The sequence below is a fragment of the Mycteria americana genome, chromosome 6 (assembly GCF_035582795.1).
Source record: "Mycteria americana isolate JAX WOST 10 ecotype Jacksonville Zoo and Gardens chromosome 6, USCA_MyAme_1.0, whole genome shotgun sequence".
Taxonomy (NCBI): domain Eukaryota; kingdom Metazoa; phylum Chordata; class Aves; order Ciconiiformes; family Ciconiidae; genus Mycteria; species Mycteria americana.
In genome coordinates, this window is record NC_134370.1 from 66,863,592 (window position 1) to 66,885,160 (window position 21,569).

At 42.0% G+C, this 21,569-nt stretch overlaps 1 protein-coding gene across 2 annotated transcripts in view; it reads right to left on the reverse strand.

Annotated features, from left to right (window-relative positions):
* The window catches only part of ADAMTS17 (ADAM metallopeptidase with thrombospondin type 1 motif 17), a 201,911-nt gene that overhangs the window by 66,212 nt on the left and 114,130 nt on the right, over window positions 1-21,569 (reverse strand). Inside the window, exons 12-15 of one of the 2 annotated variants that reach the window (XM_075506312.1) lie at window positions 19,912-20,057; window positions 14,561-14,727; window positions 11,806-11,933; window positions 432-552 (exon numbers count right to left, since the gene is read on the reverse strand). In XM_075506312.1, coding sequence (XP_075362427.1) covers window positions 432-552; window positions 11,806-11,933; window positions 14,561-14,727; window positions 19,912-20,057 — 562 coding nt within the window. The remainder of the gene's footprint in view (window positions 1-431; window positions 553-11,805; window positions 11,934-14,560; window positions 14,728-19,911; window positions 20,058-21,569) is intronic. The other variant, XM_075506313.1, reaches the window with a different exon arrangement.

The window sequence follows — 21,569 nt, forward strand, 5'->3', positions numbered from 1 at the left end:
AATATTCAGAGGGGAGTGCTCTTTCCTTTAGCTGATATATCCTGATTATAACATGAATGCAACATGCATCATTCGGAGCTCTCAAAGAGCTCAAAGATGGTGCTGAAATCAGACTTCCCTCCCACTGGAAAAGATACTGTCATTTTGTCTCTTATTTAAAATCAACAGCACCAGTGGCATTCAAAATGAGCAACACAGCTTCATTCTGAATTTCAGACAGAGGCAATGGCTGGTATGTGGGCAGCTGAATAAGAAGCAGACAGTATATCACATTTGAATTGAGTTGGGTTTTGTTTTGTTGCTTATGTGTTTACTAGAGCAGATGAGTCCAATGCTATCCAAGAAGAAGAGCTATTACTACCACTCTTTAACTCTCCTCAAGCAGTTAAGAGAACCTCCACTCCACTAAAAAGCTGCTGAGGGTTACTCACCCATCCCCTTGGTGTGGTTGAAGTCGCCTTTCACCACTTTACAGGTTTTGCCATCACCACTGCAGATTCCACAGCGATCCTCTTTGGCAGCTGAGCCAATGATTCCATCGCAGCCAATTTTCTAATGACAACAACCAGAGGTCCCCATTATTTTGTTTGCAAGGTTAAAGTATCTCTAAACATTGAGGTCAAGACTAAGATAGACATCTGACTGATAACCTGAATGGGAAGAGAACACTGTGAATCAGGGGAGCACTCATTTGGAACGGTGTTGAGTTGGTTATTCAGCAACCCCCCCTTCTCTAACACAAAGAACATGAACTTTGATTCAGAAGATTTAACTAAAGAAAGTTTCACAAACACTAGTTATTCCAGATATCATCATAGATTTCATACTAACCCACTCTAACTTCCTTCAAACACAACAGATTAAAACAATGTTTCATGTTTGCATAGCAATTTCCATCTGAGGAGCTCAAAGACATCCTAGAGAAACGGACCACTACTGTGATACTTAGCTTAGAGAAGAGAAAAATGTGACTTCCTTAAATGAAAATTAACCCAAGTAACCAGAATCCTGGTCACAGCCCTTCACCACACAAAAATTCAGACTACTGTTACAAGTTCCAGTGCTGCTCACTGAATGAGTTCTGCTTCGGATCGAGATCTTAACAGGCAAAGTAACATTCAGTTCTGATTACACTTTTGCAACACCTGAAAAAAGACCGCATTAGCCAAATAGCTCAAGACAGCTGCAATGCAAAAGTACTTCAGTGGAAGCAGGTCAGGTTCATATTTGGCCAATCCATACCATAAGATTGCTTACACAATTATGAAATTTTCTATATGCTTGCACTGTATTAAGCTTAGACATTCAATTGTAAAAACAAAACAAAACAAATCCAAAACCCCTAACAATTTCACCTAAAGCTTCATTTTAAATGGTATTTTCATAATTTTCTATACCTACCTAAATTTTTTCCAATAAAAATCCACAGCTTTGCTTCCACAGACAGGTATTACTAGAACAGTCACAGTATTCTCCCTGTAGCTATAGAGACTGTCATGGCAACCTTTCTTATTCACAAAGCATTTACAGGTTATGATGGTGACCATTGCACTTTTGTAGATCTTGAGGTTGGTAAGACTTATTGTCATTAGTCTATGATGTAAATTGTTTTCTGTCCACGTAAGACCCTCAAAATAATCAGCAATTCACCCTTAAAACACAAATTTCTACTGAAATAAGAGTTGTCATTATGCAAGTTATTAGCAGAGATTCTACTGTTAAAAAAAGTTGAAGATTTATTCTCTGTAGATAAACAGTTTCTTGGCAAATGAGTTAGCAGGACTGTCGCTAATAATACTTATTTGAATAAGGCTGTTGGGTCTCTCCCTTCCTTGCCTTCTTATAATAAAGCCAGAGGAAAGTTGGAGAGATATCTTAGGCAACAATCAAAACAACAAACATTTTGAAAAATGGGGTAAGCAGGGAAATATTAAGAGAACTTGGGCTGTTTATCTGAGACTGTCTGCGTGTAAGCAATGTGATTTGGACGTGAACTCAAACATTCCCCTTGTTTCAGAAGACACTGGCCACTGCCTAAGTCCAGATGTATTACAGGGATCAAAGATTGCCAGCATTCAGATGTGCTCTGATGCAGTGTTTGTCTGGGTAAATCATTAGAGACAGACACATGCTGAGAAAGGATGATCATCCTAAACGCATACAAGGGAAATGCTGCTCATTAACTAGAACAGCATGTAAGTTGGCAGACGAGAATGACAGGAAAAAACCTGTATAAATGGGAGTTAAAGGAAGGTAGGAAGACGACCATGGAGTTTCTGGCAGTTGCAATTCTCAAGTCTAAACTTCACACCCATGTCCAACAAATAATTTTGGGATACTGAATGTGATTCTGCCCCCAAAACAGAAGGATGTCCCAGCAGTTCTCCTTCCAGGAAAATAAATATGATTTATTAATGGCACTGCTGAAAGGCAGCTGGAATATATGCCTGCCTGCCACCCTGCTGAGATACTGGAAAAGCTGCATTTAATTTAAGACTAGTGCTATCTTTCATTGTACTGCATTGTTATTAGCACTATGTGAGCACACAAATGAATAAAGGGACTATAATGAGTGTTGAACCACGCTTAGTCCCAGTGCTACATGAGGAGTCTGTAGGACTACAATGGGGGCAGGCAAAGAATGGGGAGTTAGCAATCACATGCTTTGCATTTATGCTGTAGTTTCGCAGATAATGTAAACCAGTGCAAGCCAGCAAAGCCTCTGAAAGAAGTAGTCCCCCCCTCTTCTGACACTGGGGTTCAAGACAAGCCATTTCCTCCCACATTTACTAGGTCACTGACACACTTTGACTTGAGAGACCCTCTCTGAAGGCATGGAAAGAGCACCCACTGAATCCACAAATATACCTCCCAAAACCTTTGCTGCTTTTTACCTTTCATCTTCACCCTAATTCCCTGTGAGTGGAGGAACTGGGAATGACCCTTGCAGCCTTCCCTTCAATGGCACCATCCCTCCCATCCACAGGGCAGACTTTCCCCTCAATCCAGTGCTTGAGGATTAAAGCCCCCATCAGATTTGGGCCAGGAAATGGCTTCTTACAAAGGAAAATCTTTAAGAGAATAGAACAGTTTTCTTTCTTGGCTTCAAGATGAACATTGGTGTGTTCTTGCTACTTTATGGGGGAAAAATACCTTGGAAGCACTTTACTCTTCTCTACTTAAACATTAGAGCCCATTTCTCCCTCCCCAGGCCTTCCAATCATTTCCAAAGTAAAAGTGTATTTAATAACAGTACATAATGAAACAGCTTTTGTTAAGGTTTGACAATGGAGTCCAAAAGCTGCGAAGTCATTTAGAAACACATTACAGTGACCACCTTGGTCACTCAGATCCTTTGAAAACTCGCCACATTGAAAATACTGCCACTCTTAAAACAAGTGCAAAAGGGAAGAGATAGGGCTGGAAGAGCAAGGAAGCAAAACATAGTGAACATCACCCTATCTGCCAGCAGTCCTTGGATTGTTAATTGAGATATATGTCCAGCTTTCTCCAAGGTGAGAAAGCCCCTGAGATTCCAGCACTGGGAGCCAGAGGCTTACGCCTGAGCCCCACCAGACTCAGGGGAAGATCTATCGAGTCTGTACATCATCAGCTTCTCACTGACATTATGCTGTATGCTGTACCTATTATACTATCAATCGTTAAAATAGCTAGAGCTGTTCTCAACCTGCAGAAAGCTTTCAAAAAAGTGAAGGCTTAATTAACTGTACGCAAAAGGAAAATCCCAAGTTTCACTGCTCAAAAGTCAAGTTTTCATAGTGCAGAAACAATCCCTTAAAACCCAAATAGTTCAAGGGATTTATTTGATCTTTACCATCTCTAACCTGTTTTGTGCTGCTTCCTGTACAGTCCAGCATACTGACCAAGGTAAGGTGATTTTTTTAAGTTAAGAAGCAGAAAGGGGAAGCTTTACACTCTGAGGAAAGAAAGACCTTGCAAATAACATCCTGTGTGTTTTCTGACCCAAGAGTTATCCTGCAGCTGAGCAGACTGAGTCCATGGACCAGTCCATCCAGCAATAGCTGGATACTGTCAGTTCCACCAGTCTTGAATGGACTGGTGAGAAGGGAAGCAGTTTTGTATTCTTACCAAGACGATCCATTAAGGAGTAAGGGCACTTGGAGCTCATCTGTGTTCAGAAGGAATAATAAAAAGTAAAAAGCCAGCCTGGTGTAACCACCATCTGTTTAGTAGTCTGTGGGAGCATTTGCCACTGTCAGCCCTGTTCTTGGACTCTTGGAGCTTTCCTGTACCATCCAACATGGACTTGGACACTGATATCCATAACTTTGGCAAAGGGACTGATGTTGACACCACCCAGGAGTTCCACCTCCTGCCTGTACTAGCTGTTGAAAGCCTGCAGTGCTGCACTACTGCTATTAACAGCATCAATTGGACAAAGAGGAAGCAGATTTTAACCAAAGCCAGTCCCTTGCCCATATTAAAACATGGGAGTGCTGGCAAGAAACTTAAAGATAGTCTTTTGGGGCTTCAAGTCCTCAGCATGCACAGTCACAACTATATCCACAAGTTTCTTAATGATCTTCAACCAAGGCAGTCTCCTACTCTGACACCATGTTTTGGAACTATCCATTGACCTTTAAATTGGCAGGTAACTGCATGCTTGCTGAGCCAAAGGCCTGAAATTCATTCTCTCTGAGCTGATATCTCAGTCCACCCTTCCTTCTCTCCCTCCCCCTTCTTCTCATTTTTATAATTAAACATCTGAAACTACTGCTTGTTGGGTGGTATTTCCAGCTTCAGTCATTGCTGGCTCCAGCATAGGAAAACTCGTCTTCTCTCCCGAATACACATCATTTGGATTCTTCTGTGTGAACTATTTTCTGTATTGCTTGGATATTTTTTAATGATATTTTTATTTGTATTTTCAATGGCTGTGCAAAAGCTCAATTGATACAGCCTGCGTGAGTATGTTTTGCTACATAAACACAATTATTTTTGTTATATACACCCACCCTGTGTAAGAAATGACATTGTAGGCTCACAAAACTGTAATGCTTCCCATATGCTGAACTAACTAGCTGTCTCAATGGATCAAATATAAATATTGATGCAACATGTGCCATTTTACAAATTAATCATGTACAGAGCATGCTGGTTATGACAGATTCATCTACACTGCCAATTTTTTGTCCATAATATCCAGTGTCCATTGATACCTCCAGGGATGGACCACATGAAACAGCAATGTACATATGCGAGTAACTGACATTCAGATCTGAGGGTAAGAGAATTCTCATTTCTTTGTTTTAAACACGACTGCCCTTGTGGAGGATTATGGGTGTCTGTCAGGATTTGTACAGGAAGGTGAGCCTAGATCCCTAATCAAGCAGTTCATCTGTAAGTTACTTCTATTTCTGTTCCACAACAGATGGATGGAGTGTGATGGATTGGAGTCCATGCAGAAGTTAGTTCAGCAAATATCCTCCTGTCATTTCCCAAGCCTCCAGATTTTATCCGAATCAGAGCAACTCTGCTGGAACAGGAGATATGCACTGCCTATTTTAAATTAGCATTATCTTATCTGCATTAGGTATGCAATTACACTTGCCCATTGACTTTGTGTTTAGATACCTTAGCAGTTCGTGGGGATGCTAGATGATACAATTATTCTTGATAACCCTTTTTCACATATAGAGCTTGAAGGTTCAAAATTCCTGTGTTCTGGCAGCAGAGCAGGCTATATGAGCTGTCGTGGTTTAACCCCAACTGGCAACTAAGCACCACACAGCCGCTCACTCACTCCCCCCCCCAGTGGGGTGGGGGAGAGAATTGGAAGGGAGAAAGTAAGAAAACTCATGGGTTGAAATAAGAACAGTTTAATAATTGAAATAATAGTAATAATGATAATAGTAATAATAATTTGTAGTGAAAAGGAAAACAACAAAAGAGAGAGAGAGGAACAAAACCCAGGAAAAACAAGTGATGCAACCACTCACCACCTGCTGACCGATGCCCAACCAGTCTTGGAGTGGCAATCGCTGCCCCCTGGCCAACTCCCCCCAGTTTATATACTAAGCATGACACCATATGGTATGGAATAGCACTTTGGCCAGTTGGGTCAGCTGTCCTGGCTGTGCCCCCTCCCAGCTTCTTGTGCACCTGCCAGAGCATGGGAAGCTGAAAAGTCCTTGATTTAGTATGAGCACTACTTAGCAACAATTAAAACATCAGTGTGTTATCAACATTATTCTCATACTAAATCCAAACCACAGCACTATAACAGCTACTAGGAAGAAAATTAACTATCTCAGCTGAAACCAGGACAGAGAGAACATGCAAATAATACAAAACCTCTTCCCATCCCAGGAAGTCCTTTTCTTCTGCTCTTTGGTCGCTTTCTGTAGCTACCCATTTCTGATCCTTCCAAACCAGCTTCATCTGAATTGACACCTCTGACCCGATTCCACCTTGCCTCTGGTTTGTACAAATGCCAACAGGCTGCAGATACCAGAGGATTTTATATCAAGTGCTTATTCTTTAAGAGAGGCATCTATCATGTCAGTTCTGGATTTGAAAATAATGTATATTTATCAGTATACAATATATCTGTGGCCTCCCTTCCAGTCGATTCTTGGCTGCTCAAGCCACAAGCAAAATCTAAAGCCTCCAAGGTAGATAACACAATAAATTGTCTATTATTATGCTCTCCGTGGGTTAACATAGAAGGAAAATAGGGGGAAACAGCATGATTTTTTTTTTTATATCCCACTCTAAAGTACACTAAAAAGTAGTATGATATCAACAAAGTCTTGTTTTTTGTCACTCTGCCTTACTCACCAAAAGCCCCGATACTCTTTTTAGGCCTCAGATTACATTGCTACAGTCCCAGAAATTGAAAAAAGGCAATTATACAACAGGTTTCTGCAGTTCAAACAATTCTTCTGGATTTTGTGCACATACACTAAATAATTTATCAAAGTACAGTGCTGAGCCAAGTTGTTGTATGGAGACAAGGTACCCAGTCTGGAACATCTTGTACCACAGTTTGTAATGCAGGAATATGAATAATACATGGAAAATACTCAAGTGAGGAGGCAAAGCTAGAACTGCATGCATCAATCAAATGCAAAAAGTGGGTACCGAGTACGTAGAAAACTGTCTGCCAGCAACAGGTCCAGTAGACGACTGCAATTGATTCTCTGCCACCTGTGACCCTCTCCTGACACTCTGCCTACCCAATTTGCAAAAACTATTTTTGAAAATGTGTCCATTTTCAAATTTGTGCTCCCCTTTCATACTGTATGACAATCACTTTTGGAAGAAAATCATTCTATAATATTTTTGTTGTGCCAGGACAGCCTAACGTGTGGCTTGTCATCATTGAACGTACTGTGGATTCACCAGCAAGTTAAAAGTAGATGTGACATGACAAAACATTCATGAGAAAACTGTAGATAGAGCCAAAATATCTTCATCTCTTCAATTGTTAAATCACAGCAAAGACTGCCCTTGATCTCTAGCCCGGTTCCACTATACAGGAGGTCTCTCTTTTCAAAGAGACCTTAGATTACATCCTGAAGTACAATCTGTAGTCCCCACTGGAAAGTTCTCATGCTATCATGAGTCTCAGACTAATCCTCCTTTGAGAAAAGCCAGCACAAAGTCATGTGCGTCATAACAGTCAGCTGAGCAGCTTGTCTTCTCTCCACACCACTGCTGTGCGATATCTGACACCTTTTTTAGCTCTGCTTCTGCCAGCAGTTTTCTATTAACATCAGCAGCACAAACAGAGTGAAGAACCATGAGAGGTTAGAAAGCGCACTGCTTCCATGAATGTTGACTCATGAAACATACACCAAACAGTCTTGAGGAAGAACAAAACCCTCAGGGACTCCTCTCTCTGAAAGCCACTTGTCACTTGAAGAGAAATATGAGAGGATAAAAGCAATCTGAGCTGCAGGTTTTACTGCCCTACCCCATCTTCACCATGACTGCAATGTCCATGCTAGAGAAAGCAAACTGTGGAAGCAGGCAAGAGAGGGAGGCTGCAAAGCCTCGATGAGCACTCACCCCCCTCCTCCTCCTCAGATGCATCAGACTGCTCTTGTTCTCCAGCCTGCTACAGATTTCCTGTCTCTGAAAAATCTCAGGAGAAAATAAATTCTCCTTGCTAGAAGATATGTACATTTCAAGAAGAAAAGGTCAAAGACCTATATACACATTGAACAAGGCATCTAGTTTACTCAGAAGATGGTAAGAGTAAGTGCATTTGCCGTTACTCTACAATGTTTCTTCTAAAGGTGTAACTATAACACTTCTTCAATTTTTGAGACCAACTCCTGAAGCTCTTACATAGCTTTTATTTTGTCCTCATTCTGGCAAACTTCTATCACTATCAGGAATGAAATGTTCAGCCTCAAAACCAACTCTAATAAACAAGGACAGGACAAAATTGAATGAAGACCTTATGATTTGTCTCAAAGACAAGGAGTAAGATTATAAAAAGTCTAGGTGACAGGAACCCCTATACTAAATTTAGGCCTGACTTTACCCTCTGGTGCTTGTATGCATGAGCAAAGTATTAACCAAGTGTACTCACTCCAGCTGCCTTCAGGTGTAAGTGATAAATACAGGGATGGTGCTGCTTATGATGATTTTGGTTCAGGGATAGTGAGGCTGACACCAAAAGGCTTCATTCACACTGTTTAGCTTGGAGCTCAGCTCATGGCTTTAAAATGAATCTGTAGTAAGTTCACAAAGTACAATGGAGGGAAAACTCTCCTCCCTTAGGGCCAACATGCAGCTAGGGTATTTTGAGGCTTCAAAGAATCTATTCCTGCTTTTCTTCTCAACCCCCTCCCCCCCTCCTTGCAAGAACAGTTTTTTTTCTTTGCCATGTTCATCTATATTCATTCATTATGCAATAACAATGCACAAGTTTCATTTAGGAGCATCTACTGCTGAAGGGAAAAGAGCTATTACATTTCCTGGACTAGATGTTCACAGGCAATGGCTACTGCTAATTTGTCTGTTACACTGGCAATGTGTCATTCCCGCCTTTGAGAGCTTTTAACTAGAAGGATTACAAAGAAAATAAATAACAGTAATACCACCCTCTGATTTCAGCACTTATTCTCTTCTCCAGGGCCCCTGCAATGCTTGTTGCCAGGCTTTGTCTACACTGGGTAAAGAAATAAGGAGAAGAGTAATTAAATAAATATGCCGATTAAATTGGTTTAATAGGCAGCTAGTTAGACAAGTATCTGCGGCAAATAGGGTACACAGTCACATATGGCAATTCTCAGCGCTAAACTGCATATAAGGCAGAAGAGTATTATAAATGAGTTCACAAGGCTTTCAAATCTGCTCGGCTTGAATTGATCATTTTGCATTTTCTCTCAGCCAGATGCAAATGGACTGAATGTTCTGCAGCTGTCATCACCTCTCTGCACAGTTAAAGGCAGTTGCCCCCGACTTAGAGTGCAATTTGCTTTTCATGATGTACCTCCAAAGCTCTGTGCTCATAAAGGCTTTCATTTGGAGGGGAGCTGGCTACTGCTCCTCACTGGGAGAAGAAAACTTACATTGCCATAATGTCTGATTTACCATTTGTGGCTGATCCGAATGTTTGGAGCAGTAAAGCTGGCCAGCCCAGTGTAATGGTCAATGGCACACAGCTGGAGGTACACAGCTGGCCTTACTATAAAAGGTTATTAATGGATTTTTTAGTTTTTTCAGCTACAGCTGAAAACAAGGAAAAATTAAGTAACTTGGGATGCACCATGAACCTGGCTCTATGCAAAGCACTTTGTATTCAAGAGCATATAAAGAATCAAACTCGTGCTGGCTCCCCAGCAACTTGCTGTTCAGATTCTTTATCTAAATAAATTAGAAGGACTGAATTAAACACACCTCTTCAGCAGCATTTGGCAGGAAACAGTGGGAAGTGTCTCCCACAGCAGTGCAAAATTCAATTCAGACAAAGATTTTTCATTTATCTTGTCGCATTGCTATTAGTAAAGCTGCATTATGCCCCCAAAGCCTCTCTTATACCCAGGTGAATATTGTGTTCATTTATCTCCCTGCCTGGCAGGCTCAAAGCAATAAAAATTGGTAGTTCTTTATCGCTGCTTACAGAAATCAGAAATAATGCCAAATTTGTGTCCCCAGGGCAAACCAGCATATCTTCAATGAGGTTAGTGGAAGTAAAGGGTGATGCTAGAAAGCTGTTCTGGTGGATACAACAGCCTGGTTAATACTGAAAAGAGGAACTCCTAGCATAGGATACAACTCTAGATGAGGATAAACTTAGACAAAGAACTGCCAGGAAGAATCCAGCACTGGCAAGGTTACAGTAGCCAGCTCAACTGTCTTTCACATCACTAATGTGTGTGCAACAAGCTTTGAACACATGCTACATGATTAGGAGAGAGCAAAACCACTAAGTGTCTACCCTGTCATGGTGTCTGTGACAAATGACTTGAATCCAACTGCAACACGTTGCTAGGAGCATCCATTCCGAATGACTTCCTGTAATTTATGATCTTTAAATAAACATTTTCTTCTCTCCCTTCCCTTGTCCAAACCTTAAATCTCCAGTTAGTATGGGCCTACACAACTCCACTAAACTTTCAAGGAATCTTGAAATACCAGCTCTAAGAGGTGGCCTCCCTAAGCATTCAATGTGCTGCGTTACAAACTGTCTCACTGCCCAGCAAACCATGAAGAGTTGTATTACAAGGATCTCCCACACCTAATGTTGGTTCCATATGTAATCTGGCTAGAGAGAAATAATCATCCTTGCAATGATTCTAGGCCATCACACCTTCACAACAGGAAAAGGGAAACAAATCCGAAAACTCTTGAACCGAGTCCTCTTCATATCCATTCTTGACTTGTCTGACCAGAGACAGAAGGAAACAAGCATGTTCAGGGTTTGGCCAGTCCATCCAGGGACAACCAAGGGGACATTGATCGTCCCATTGCGGTACAGCAGAAGGAAGCCTACCCTACATTCTCTCTGGTTTGCTCTTTATGTGACTCAAGCAAGACAATGCAGATGAGAGGCAAAAGAAAACTGGCTTGGGCTGTGCTCTGGGCTGCAGGATCTGCTCCTTTAAACCTATATTCTCTATTGCATTTGAGCTTTAAAACCTAGTTTGTGGGAGGAAGGGAACCTTTTTCTTATTTCAAGGGAAACAGGCCTTTCAAACAGTTTTGATGGGCCCCTACAGTAACTCACCTTGGCATTATATAGTAATACAGTCAACAAAAATCACACAGGGGAAGCTACTGGCTCATGCAGCTGCAGGAGCCATGGAGCAACTGGTGTTGAAAAGCTTCCTCATTATCTCTAGGCAGGAACCAGGTAGGCCTGAAAAGCATCATGATGCTGGCAATGTAACACTTGTAACAGGTTAGTGACAATTCATAATCCAGTTTGCAGCATCAGTGTTTTTTTCAGTGATTCCTTTAATAGCCAAAATGGAGCAGTTAAGCAAGCCAGATTTCTACTCCCATCTGCTCCCCTCACAGAAGTTCATTCCCACCCAAGCCATTTGATGACTACACACAAGCAAATGTGATCACTGAACATTCCCAGCTGTTCAGTAATAATTTCATACCTCGGGCATTTATCATAATTCTCAGACCAAGACACAGGGCTGTGGAGCGCTTGCGATGGGTCTTATAAAACAGGGTTGCCCTCTCACCTGAGACAGCCTCCCAGCCACCCACATGGATGCCTGTTCTTCTAGGATATACACAGCTGCCCCAGACTACACATAATGCTAGAAATAAAACAAGAGAAAGTTACTCCACCTGGCACTTGCCATGTACACAGAGGTCAGTCTCGTATGGCCCACATGGAGTACCATCAAGGACTCTGTCTGTCACCAGCACAGGGGAATCCTTCCCTAATGGAGAGCAGAAGAGCTCACATGGCTTATCTGGAAAAAGAAATACAAAAGCAACTGCCTTTAGGAACAGCACAAACAAGTGTTTGAGACAATGGTGATGCAATCTCCACATGAATGGATTTGGAAAGGTATCTGTTGCTATTCTCATCTTTGAAGGAACATAAGCCTTTCAATTTAGGCCTGTCATTTCCCCACTTTAAAATATCAATATTCAAAGGGTTACATTGATGAGATTTGTCTTTTAAGACACAGAAAACCATTTAGTCAGCACACTTCTATGTATCTGTTTGTAATGGAAGACGTTTGTTACAGGCAACATTCAGCAGCTTGATATGAATGACCAAGTGACTGCGTGAGTGTTTCAGACAAAATTCAGGCTACGGCCAGTGATTTAAGAAGAACAAGTTCTCCAATCCATTTCCACTCTTGATGGACTGACTTCTTGCATCAGTTTACCAGTAAGAACACTTGTATACATAAATTTAAAGCATTCTTGCACACATATTACCTACTGTTTCCTTAAACTGGTATTTGCAGTCCTACAAACATCTTTGTCAGCAAACTATGCTGCTAGAATATCTAGAGAAAAAAACCCCAAATTAGTTTGAAATACATCAGTAGAGAAAAGATGCATTTTTCATCCATGCTAATGGCAATCGTTATATATATTTAGATCTCACTTTGGAAAAGCTACTATTGTGTTTAGCTAGAGAAGGAGTTAAGTAAAAAAAGCTTTTTCAAAGATTTGTATTATTAACTGGCAGCATACAGCAGATGTCAGGGTTTGCCGACTGCATTTGCCATATGTTTAAGTAACAGATATTTAGGCAATGTAATGTTTTTCCTTTGGAGCTGACTCTGCTACTCACGGACTTCATCCAAGGAAGAACCTATAGACATTCAAATGGAAACATGTTTTGTTCTGCATAGTCAAGTACCTCCACTCATCAGACATAAGGGAGAAGGTTTGCCAATATTTTAAGCTAAGTGGCATAGGCCTTTTTTAAGTTTCCAGTGCAATCAAAAACCTGCAATCAGCTGCCACCTCACTAATACATGTAAGTAGAGTTCAAGCACAGTGGAGATGAGCTAAAGGTTGGTTTGGATCCATGTCTATTTAAATGCTCCGAGTGTGGCGCTTTGATATGCTGAAAAAAGGTACTGGAGAACATTGCATGGGTGCTCTAACATGCTTCAAGAAACAGTGACACTGAGATGTGAAGCTGAGCTGCCCTCTGTCCATCTGTCTGGCTTGACAGAGAAACTACAGGCATATCCTGTGGATGTTCAAACTCCCTGCCTTGTGTCTGATGCAAAGCAAATTCGCAGAGGCTGGATTTTTATTTCACTTGCAGAGTGAACAGAAGAGCTGGGAAAGCTGTTGAAAGAGCAGCTTGTGCAGGAAATCGCTAGTCTGACCGCCTCTGGACAGCCTCTCTTTCTGCAGCTGCGAGATCTGCAACAGGGCAGGAGAGGTTTCTAGTTTGCATTCATGGAAACTGGGGCAACATGGCTCAGGTGAGTGAAGCTTTGCTAGCAAGAACGATGTTGGCTATTATCTTTTAGCAATAGTTTGTTCAGTCTTCAGGTGCCCAAAAAGTGGCATATTCCCTTTCTGTGGCCGAGTTAAGTTCTCACTGCAATATGCTACTATTTCTGGCAGCACTGATCAGAAAAGATCACTGAATCATCCTTTTTTTTTTTTTTTTCTCCTTTTCCCTCCTATTTACAGGACCCTCAGCAACCCATAGTTCCTGACTGGAAATGGAGAAAGCAGTGGAACAGCTCACCCCTGGAAAAAACTGGAAGGGTTTTCTGTGACTGAAATTAGTCAGGGAAGTAGCTCTGCATTGTGCGTTCACCCAGCAGAACTATTCAGGGAGGGCAGAGGGGAACAACAAGCAAAACCAGCCTGTCTCCTGGGGTATCTGAAGGAATTGTGCTCCTGGAGAGTCTGCTATGGGAACTGAAATGCTGTCTGTACGCTTGTCCTGGCATCAGACCTAATTTGTCAGTGCTAGCACAGGAAAGGGCTTATCCAGTGTCTGGTCTTCTGGTATCAGTTCCAACACCACCCTCCCCTGTTCAAGCATGTCTTTAAGATGACCAAATGAAACTAGCCTTGTCTGTTTTTCAGCAGAGTGCAGCAAAAGATGTTTGTTCCTGCAGAAAGGACATTATTACAATCCTTTTTTATATCCCTCCACCATCTGGTTGAATAGTAGACGGAAGCATTAAAGGAATGTAAGTAGGATAGGCAATCATGCTGAAATGCCCAGAATTGACACACATCAAAAATGTCCCAGGGAATCCTTCTTTTTTTCAGTTCCAAATTAATTTGAAATTTCTAATGTTTAAACTCCCATTCCCAAATACCTGCCTGTTCAGACTGGGAATCAAGTTAAGACACTTCTCCCCCAGCATTACAAAAAACGAGTAAAGAACTGACAGCTCTCTATCTTCTGTTAAGAAGGCTAAAAGAACAGCAGGGCAGCACCAAGAACAACTAATTGTAATTGTCTTTCAGCTGTAGCTAAGGGGAACATACTGTAGCCTTCTCACCAACAAATGGGAGTCTTGCAGATGAAATCTAGATAGATTGAGAAGCTGCAGTGAAAGAACAGCAAGGAATCACAGAGGAAGATGAAAAAACTTACCATCAATGATGACAGCTGTCAGGAGGCTTTTCTTCTTGTTGGTGTATCTGTCATGGGCCTGGCACTGTTGGTCCCTGAAGCTTGGCACACCTTTAGGGCAGGGTAAGTTCTCACACACAGTGTGCTCCACGCTGGCTCCCCGGCAGTTCTTCCCGCCTGGCCCCGGGCTACCACGGGAAAGACAAACCAGGGTCAGCAGGAACAGCACAGCTTCTCACAGGCACACCTTTGCCTAACTTTCCCTGTCCCAGGCAACTCTTGAAAGGGCAGGAAGGATCCTTCCTCTCAGATGTTCCTTGTTGGCGGGCAAATCCTGCTCTCAGTGGCTCTGATGGAAAATTATTCTAACTCCATTCTGGATCTATAATTGGCTTATCATAACAGATGCTCTGGAGTACTTCAGAAGCATGTTCTTTTGTAGTATCCCATACACAGATCAATAAATAGGAGCTGCCTACACATTGCTACACCTCAGATAAGAGGTAATACAAAATGCTATTCACCTGTGGGCCCTAAGCAGCCACCTTGGAAGATACAGAGTGTTTAACTGTTTGTGTTCTGGTCACGAACCAAAGGATGTGACTGATTTTGCACTGCTGACCCAAATTTCTTCTTTAACTTCAATGGCAACTCATTCTTGTCCTAACCTATTTTCAGATGGAGCAGGCAAATGACTGAGAAAGACTGGAGAGAATGTGTGTGTGTGTGTGTACCAGCAGTTTCAGAACAGGACCTGAAGTAAGGCACTCCCAAACCTTGGGTTCTGCTGTGACATCAGGCCTGAGCTCTGACTAACTTTTCCTGTGACTTGGGACAAGTTTCTTAACTGATGGTGACTTGTGAGGGTTAGACTTTGGAAGGCGCACTGAGAATGACACCTAAAGTCTAAGTATTATTTATATTTGCACAGTCAGGTAGTTCAGAAGATAATTTGTGGTTCCATCACAAATACCAAAGTTAAGTATTTCTGTTCTTAGTGGGGAACCTAGAGGCACCAAGGTGACATTACTGTGCCCAGGATCACACCAAATACCCAAGGCAGAGGCGGCAACCTGGAATGTTTCAGCTTTCTCTTCCCACCATTTGCTTTGCTCCCTGCCTCAAACACTCTTTAACAATGGAGACACAGCAAATGTCTCTTCAGCACATGTCCTCTAAGGTTCTGTCTTCAGCAGTTTGAAACGAAAATAACACAGAAGTAGCTATAACTTGTACCGTAAGTAGGGTGTCCAGAAACAAATCTGTGCAGCAGATAATCTCCATCCATGAAAACCATGCCATTTTTCACATTTGTTTTTTGAACATGCAGGAAAGGCCACTAATCCAACATCAGGATTATGCACCTGCAAAATCTATTTATTCTTATTTATGATTCCCCAGAGAAGAAGGAAAACTCAAACTCTCAACAACAGCCTATATTTTCTTTGCAAAACAAAACAAAACACAAACAAAAAACCCAAGTAAGCAAAAGACTTAGCCATCCTAACAGATAATTTCTTTAGCTACTTGCTGATACTCTCCTGAATTTGTCACATACCTATCTCCCCGGCTGCAATCAGCAAAGACGGATAAAGTTATGTTCTTACTTTTCTTTAACAGATGGCTATAAAAAACAACTCCAGACAAATTCCAGTTTTTAGCAGTATGGCAGTTCATCCCAAAAGCTTGTTCCCCACTCCCTCCCAGAAAAGCAATGAACATCAGGTTATATCGCTCAGCTAATTAGAAACCAATGCCCTCGTATATCATTTATTTGTGTCAGTGGTCCTAGCAAGAGTTGCCCTGTTAATTTATGTGCTGGCTATAGGACTGCATCTTTGATTTCCTAGCTGTGCTGGACTTGATAAGTTCAGCATTTGGTGCAAGAGAAACATTTGATTCTGCATAGAAGAGCTTTATGCCAGATTTCAGCCTAGACCTAATTTTTACAGTAGCTCCATTAAGCCCAGAAAGAGTGTTTTGGGTTTTTTTTAATGGAAATGCTGATCTCCAATGCCACTGTAATATCATAGAGAGTTGCCAGAAGAACAGCCTGAACAAATGCCTGCTCGCACTGCTAACACCTCTTTTCTGCCACGGACACATGCAAGGCAGCAGATGTGCTGAGATTGATGCAGAAATCTGCCGGGAGGATTGTGTCTGCTGCCTTAGGCTGGATGAGACAGACACTCAGTCCAGATGACTAGAAGCATGACGCAGGCTTCTTCCCACATGAACCCTGCACTCACATGAAGACATCAGATACACGAACTTTGGTTTCAGCACCATCTCTTTGGCTACAGCAAAAGAGATGTAGCCATTGAACGTAAGTGACTCTGTGCATGTTTGTGTGTACATGCACAGGAAAAAAAAAAAAAAAAACCAAACCAGAAAAGAAAGCAGTCAGAATACCCAAAGAATAACAGAGCGCTCTCTTGAGAGCAGGGTATCAAGCTGATGGCCATGGAATAGGAGACACAGAAGGACTACTATTTACTGTGCTCATCAGCAGTTGCTTTGGCTTTGATCTTAAGACGTCATTAACTTGTGAGGGACTTTCTATGAGTTTGCCAATGCAGACTGGAAGCAAGCAGCTCTCATTGTTGGTAATAAAGGTCACTGGCAATACTAAAGTAATAGCCAAATCCATTAGGAGACAGAGACTTCCTGAGCACCCACCACTCCCAGTCAGTGGGAGCTGCAGGAACGTAGTGCCTTTTGGCCTGCAACTACTCTGCGTGGCCCTTCAGCAGCCTGACCTGTCTTCCCTTTCTAAAGAAGGAGTAAAATGAACTGCCTCCTCCTGATGGAGGTTCTCCCAAAATTAAAGAGTGGGATGCACTCATCAGCCACAAAATAATCTGGAGGATGCTTCTACTCCCAGTAATCCAACAAAAAATAATATACCCAACAAGACCTTCCCACCTCAGCTCCCCTCTGTCCAACAGCATCATACTTTGGTTGTATGCTGCTGCTTTCTGCTAGACTAACTCTAGTAAAACACTAGTAGAATGTACATCATCTGTTCAAGGGGTTGAGGAACAAGCAGATAAACAGACATGGACACGCAGTCAGAGAAATGGACAAGACAGCTCTGCCATGCTGATTACGTTCTGCTCTGTTACTGTTTGGGTAGGGAATGCAGAATTACTGACAGTAATCTTTTATTTAACTGACCTCTGTAATAGTATTTCAGTATTACAGGTCTCTTGGCACATTTAAACATTATACTGAGGGTTTTCGTCATGCAAGATGAAGACAAACAATGACAGTCACTCTCTCTGGTCTCCCACAAATGGTTACCTAGCACTTGTTCATATACCTTTCTTTTCCTGCTTCACTCCATTTTTGTGGCTTCATCCTTGTGTCCCTTCCACCTTTCCAAATGCCGACGTCAAGACTTTGGGCATCATCTCTATCAGATTCTGCAAAAGAATCTGAAGGGAAAGATCCCTGTAATCCCAGGTCCCAATCCCTATATACTATGGGCTCCAGCATTGCCTGGGATTTCCAATAAGCAGCATAATTCAAGCCCACCCTGACACATGCCTGGAACAGTGACTGTGAGAGATCTTCTGGTAGGCAACTTCACAGCCATCTTCCACTGTATTTATGCCAAGAGAATCCACCCACTAATGGAACTGAAGAAATCAAAGCCCCTTTATACTACCGTGACCCTTTTACATGACAAGAGGGGACTGGAGAAGGGGTGGAGATCTCATTCTGATGTTCTGTTTAAGCCAGTGGTTTTCTCTTCAATGCCACTGTACAACAATAGTCCAAAGCCTAGACAAGAACTCAAGGCAGTACAACTTAAAAGTCTGCACGTGCAAACTGGCTCATGACACACTGCCTTACAACCATTTGGAGGCAATGCATGCCTCAGAGAAATTACAGAGAGGAAAAACCAAATCAAACAGTGAAGCAACTGGTTTAAAAACATTGATAGTCCCACAGGCTCAAAAGTCAGCTGGCAGGAGTAGAGATTCCAGTTAAAAAAAAAATCCCAAGACCAAATATATATAAAATAAAAGATAAATCCCTTAGCCAATATTTTTGGACAGTGAATAAACCAGCTGCAGAAGTGGGCTGATGCCAGGAATTTGAAGCAAAAGAAGATCACGTGTGTATCCCCAGCCAAGAATGTATACGAGCAAGAGAATTTTAAAATCAGTGTGCAATCTTGGAGGGAGCATTTCCTGTAATTTAAGGAATGATGATGAATGGATTTAGGTTTGGTCAGCACTGTGGTTAAAGAGACTTTTTGTAGCTGACAGCAAAGAAACCAGCTCAGTCCCTTGTTCAGGAAAATGAGCTGGTAAAAATCAAGCCTGGACATTATAGACAGGCAATTGCAGTTCAGCGTTATTTAAGGAGAGGAATAAACAAAAATATCCCTTTCACATGAATACAGCTCAGCAGCAGCCAGTGTGTGCCTATCCATCATCTAGGCATGTCTGCAAAGTGACTATGTTACTAGCCCGAATTTCAGTCCCTATTTAAAAAGAAAAGTTTCCTGTGCTTTGTCCGTGGAGAAAACCTTAAAATATGAATAGAGATACACAACTTGGAGGGCTGCTTGCAAGATTGTGAGCACCTTCACTCACCTCAGAAGTTATAATGCACACAAACAGGGGTGGTCAGTTAAATGGCCACCATGGTATCCTGTTCAGGCCTCCCATAAGAAGAAAAGACTTCCAGATGTGCCTCAATTGACCTGAGGGATGAAGGATGGCACATGGGAGATAACAACACTTACATTTCTTTCTGAATCAGAAAAAAATCCAAGCCCAAGTAGAAAGCATAGGCTTATTTGTAGTCACTGTGCAGGAGCTAAACAGCACCCACTGCACTCTGTGTACGGGAAAACTTTTCTTTTCATATGCAGCACATCCTGATGTACAGAATATCTCAAGGTGCTTTACCAACGCAGCTATATGACACTATGACCCCTGTCAGCCACTCTATCGCTTCCCAAGCCCAGAGCCAGCACTCCCTGCAAAACTGATCTCTAAGACATATTGGCTCAGTTTGGTCTGTAGATCTGGATCAACCCCTCCTCATTCACTGCAGTGCTGGAGAGGAAACACAGCATTATTTTTTCTGCCAAACTGCACGTTTTAAATTCAGTTGTATCTATGTTTGAATCATTGCAATGGGCCACTTCCAATGGTAACCCTTCAAGCCACTTCCACAGAACATACTTCGCTCCAAGTCACTCCAGGATTTTGACCTGGTCCTTGCTGCTTGTGAACAAGAAATCTCTCATGTCCTCTGCACAGCTCTGCTGCCCATTTCTTCCCTGTACTCTTGCAGCAAGGATTGTCTAAGTGCTACATGCAAAAAGAAATCAGCATGATGTGAAGACTTACGGGGGGTTGTCGCATTTCCGCTGTCTGAATCGCACTCCTGTGCCACATGTCCGGCTGCACATGCTCCACTGACTCCACATGCTCCAGTCTCCATCAACATGCTCAGGGATGGGAGTTTTACTGACACACTCCCCAGCTCGGCACCACTGAAATACAATTGTGTTAGCACAGGCTGGAAAGAAGCCCTGATCTTGCAAACCTTCCTGCACAGGTGGACTTAAAAGGATGTCTGAGAGATTGCAACAAGCCCATTTTTAAGTCTCTAGAGATTCAAGGCTTCAGTGAGATGGAGGTGGGAGGAGGACAAAGGGAGGAGGTGAAACATAGAAATTTAAGTGTCACCCTCAACAAACCCCTGAAGGGAGTTCTGTCATTAAAAAAAATAATCACAGAATTGAGCCCCTTGCTTTATAAAGCAATTATCTAAGTGCTAAGACTTAAAGCCACACTCTTCACAGAAACTGAGTCCAAGAAATTATACCCCAAAGCAATGTCTTCATCAGCAGTATTCCCAGTATATACAAAATAATTGAGGTATTTTGGACCTAAGTTGGCTAAAGCCCCAAACAACCTTTGATTCTAATAGGTTGTGCTGGCTCCTGACCAAGCAGCAAACTTGGCCTGTTCTCCTGCTCTGTCCAGGATATGATACAAGTAAGCACTGCTAAGCAGTCTTATGAAAGAATCACCAGGACTCCTGTAGTTAGAAAAACATATATCTAAAAATCTTTTCTCTCAGTTTCCTTGTCATGCTTTCCAGGACCCGGCTTTTCTCACTATTGTTTATCTTTATTTGCTAGCAAAGAAAAGGTCTCTAATCTTTGTTTTTAGCAACAAACTTTTTAATTTTACCCTTTCTTAGCTCCCCAACCATACAACATACAAAAACCATTAGAATCCAAAACCAGTATGTAGGGGGCTGGCAGTTACCAAATCAGTCAAGTTCCCTTGTAGCCGAACAAGTTACTAGCTGCACTGGGAGAAGCAACCACATACATTTATGAACCATATACCACCTAGCACAGCCCATCTCAGAGGTTAAACATGTTTACTTAAGTCAACTTCTGTTAGCACAGAAGGTCAGCTGGGAGGCAGCAGCTGAGCCTCAGTAACTCCCACCCTTATGGCACTGAAGCCAGTTACTGGAATGGTGATTTTCAGTGGAGGAAGATCCACTAATCTTGAGAGTTTATTTTGTGTTTCTTGTAACAATTTGCTACATCGACCTGGATTCTGTAAAGTCCATATATGCCTTAGTCATCTGAGTATACACATACAGTACAGCAAATGATACTTCGAAAATAACTGAACATCACTGAATTTGAGCTCAACACGTTTTGAGCTACTTTTAGAAATTATGAAGTTTTTAAGTAGCCTCTTTTTCTTTCCCCATCTTTCTCCACTCCCCAAATGTCAGCCTAAATGCTCTCCACACTTTCTACCTCAAATATAGCCAAGAACACTACTACCTTATCTAACACTGAAAAAACACCTCACTCATGAAACACCACTGGCAGCAATGAACAGAAGTGACAGGAGTGAGCTACTACCTAACATGACTCGCAGTCTGTGCACTTAGCGAGTGAGGCATGGGGTTTTCCTGCAGTGTTTGTAGAATGCCTAGACCACAAGAACTTGACTACTGAGGTCTCCAGAGG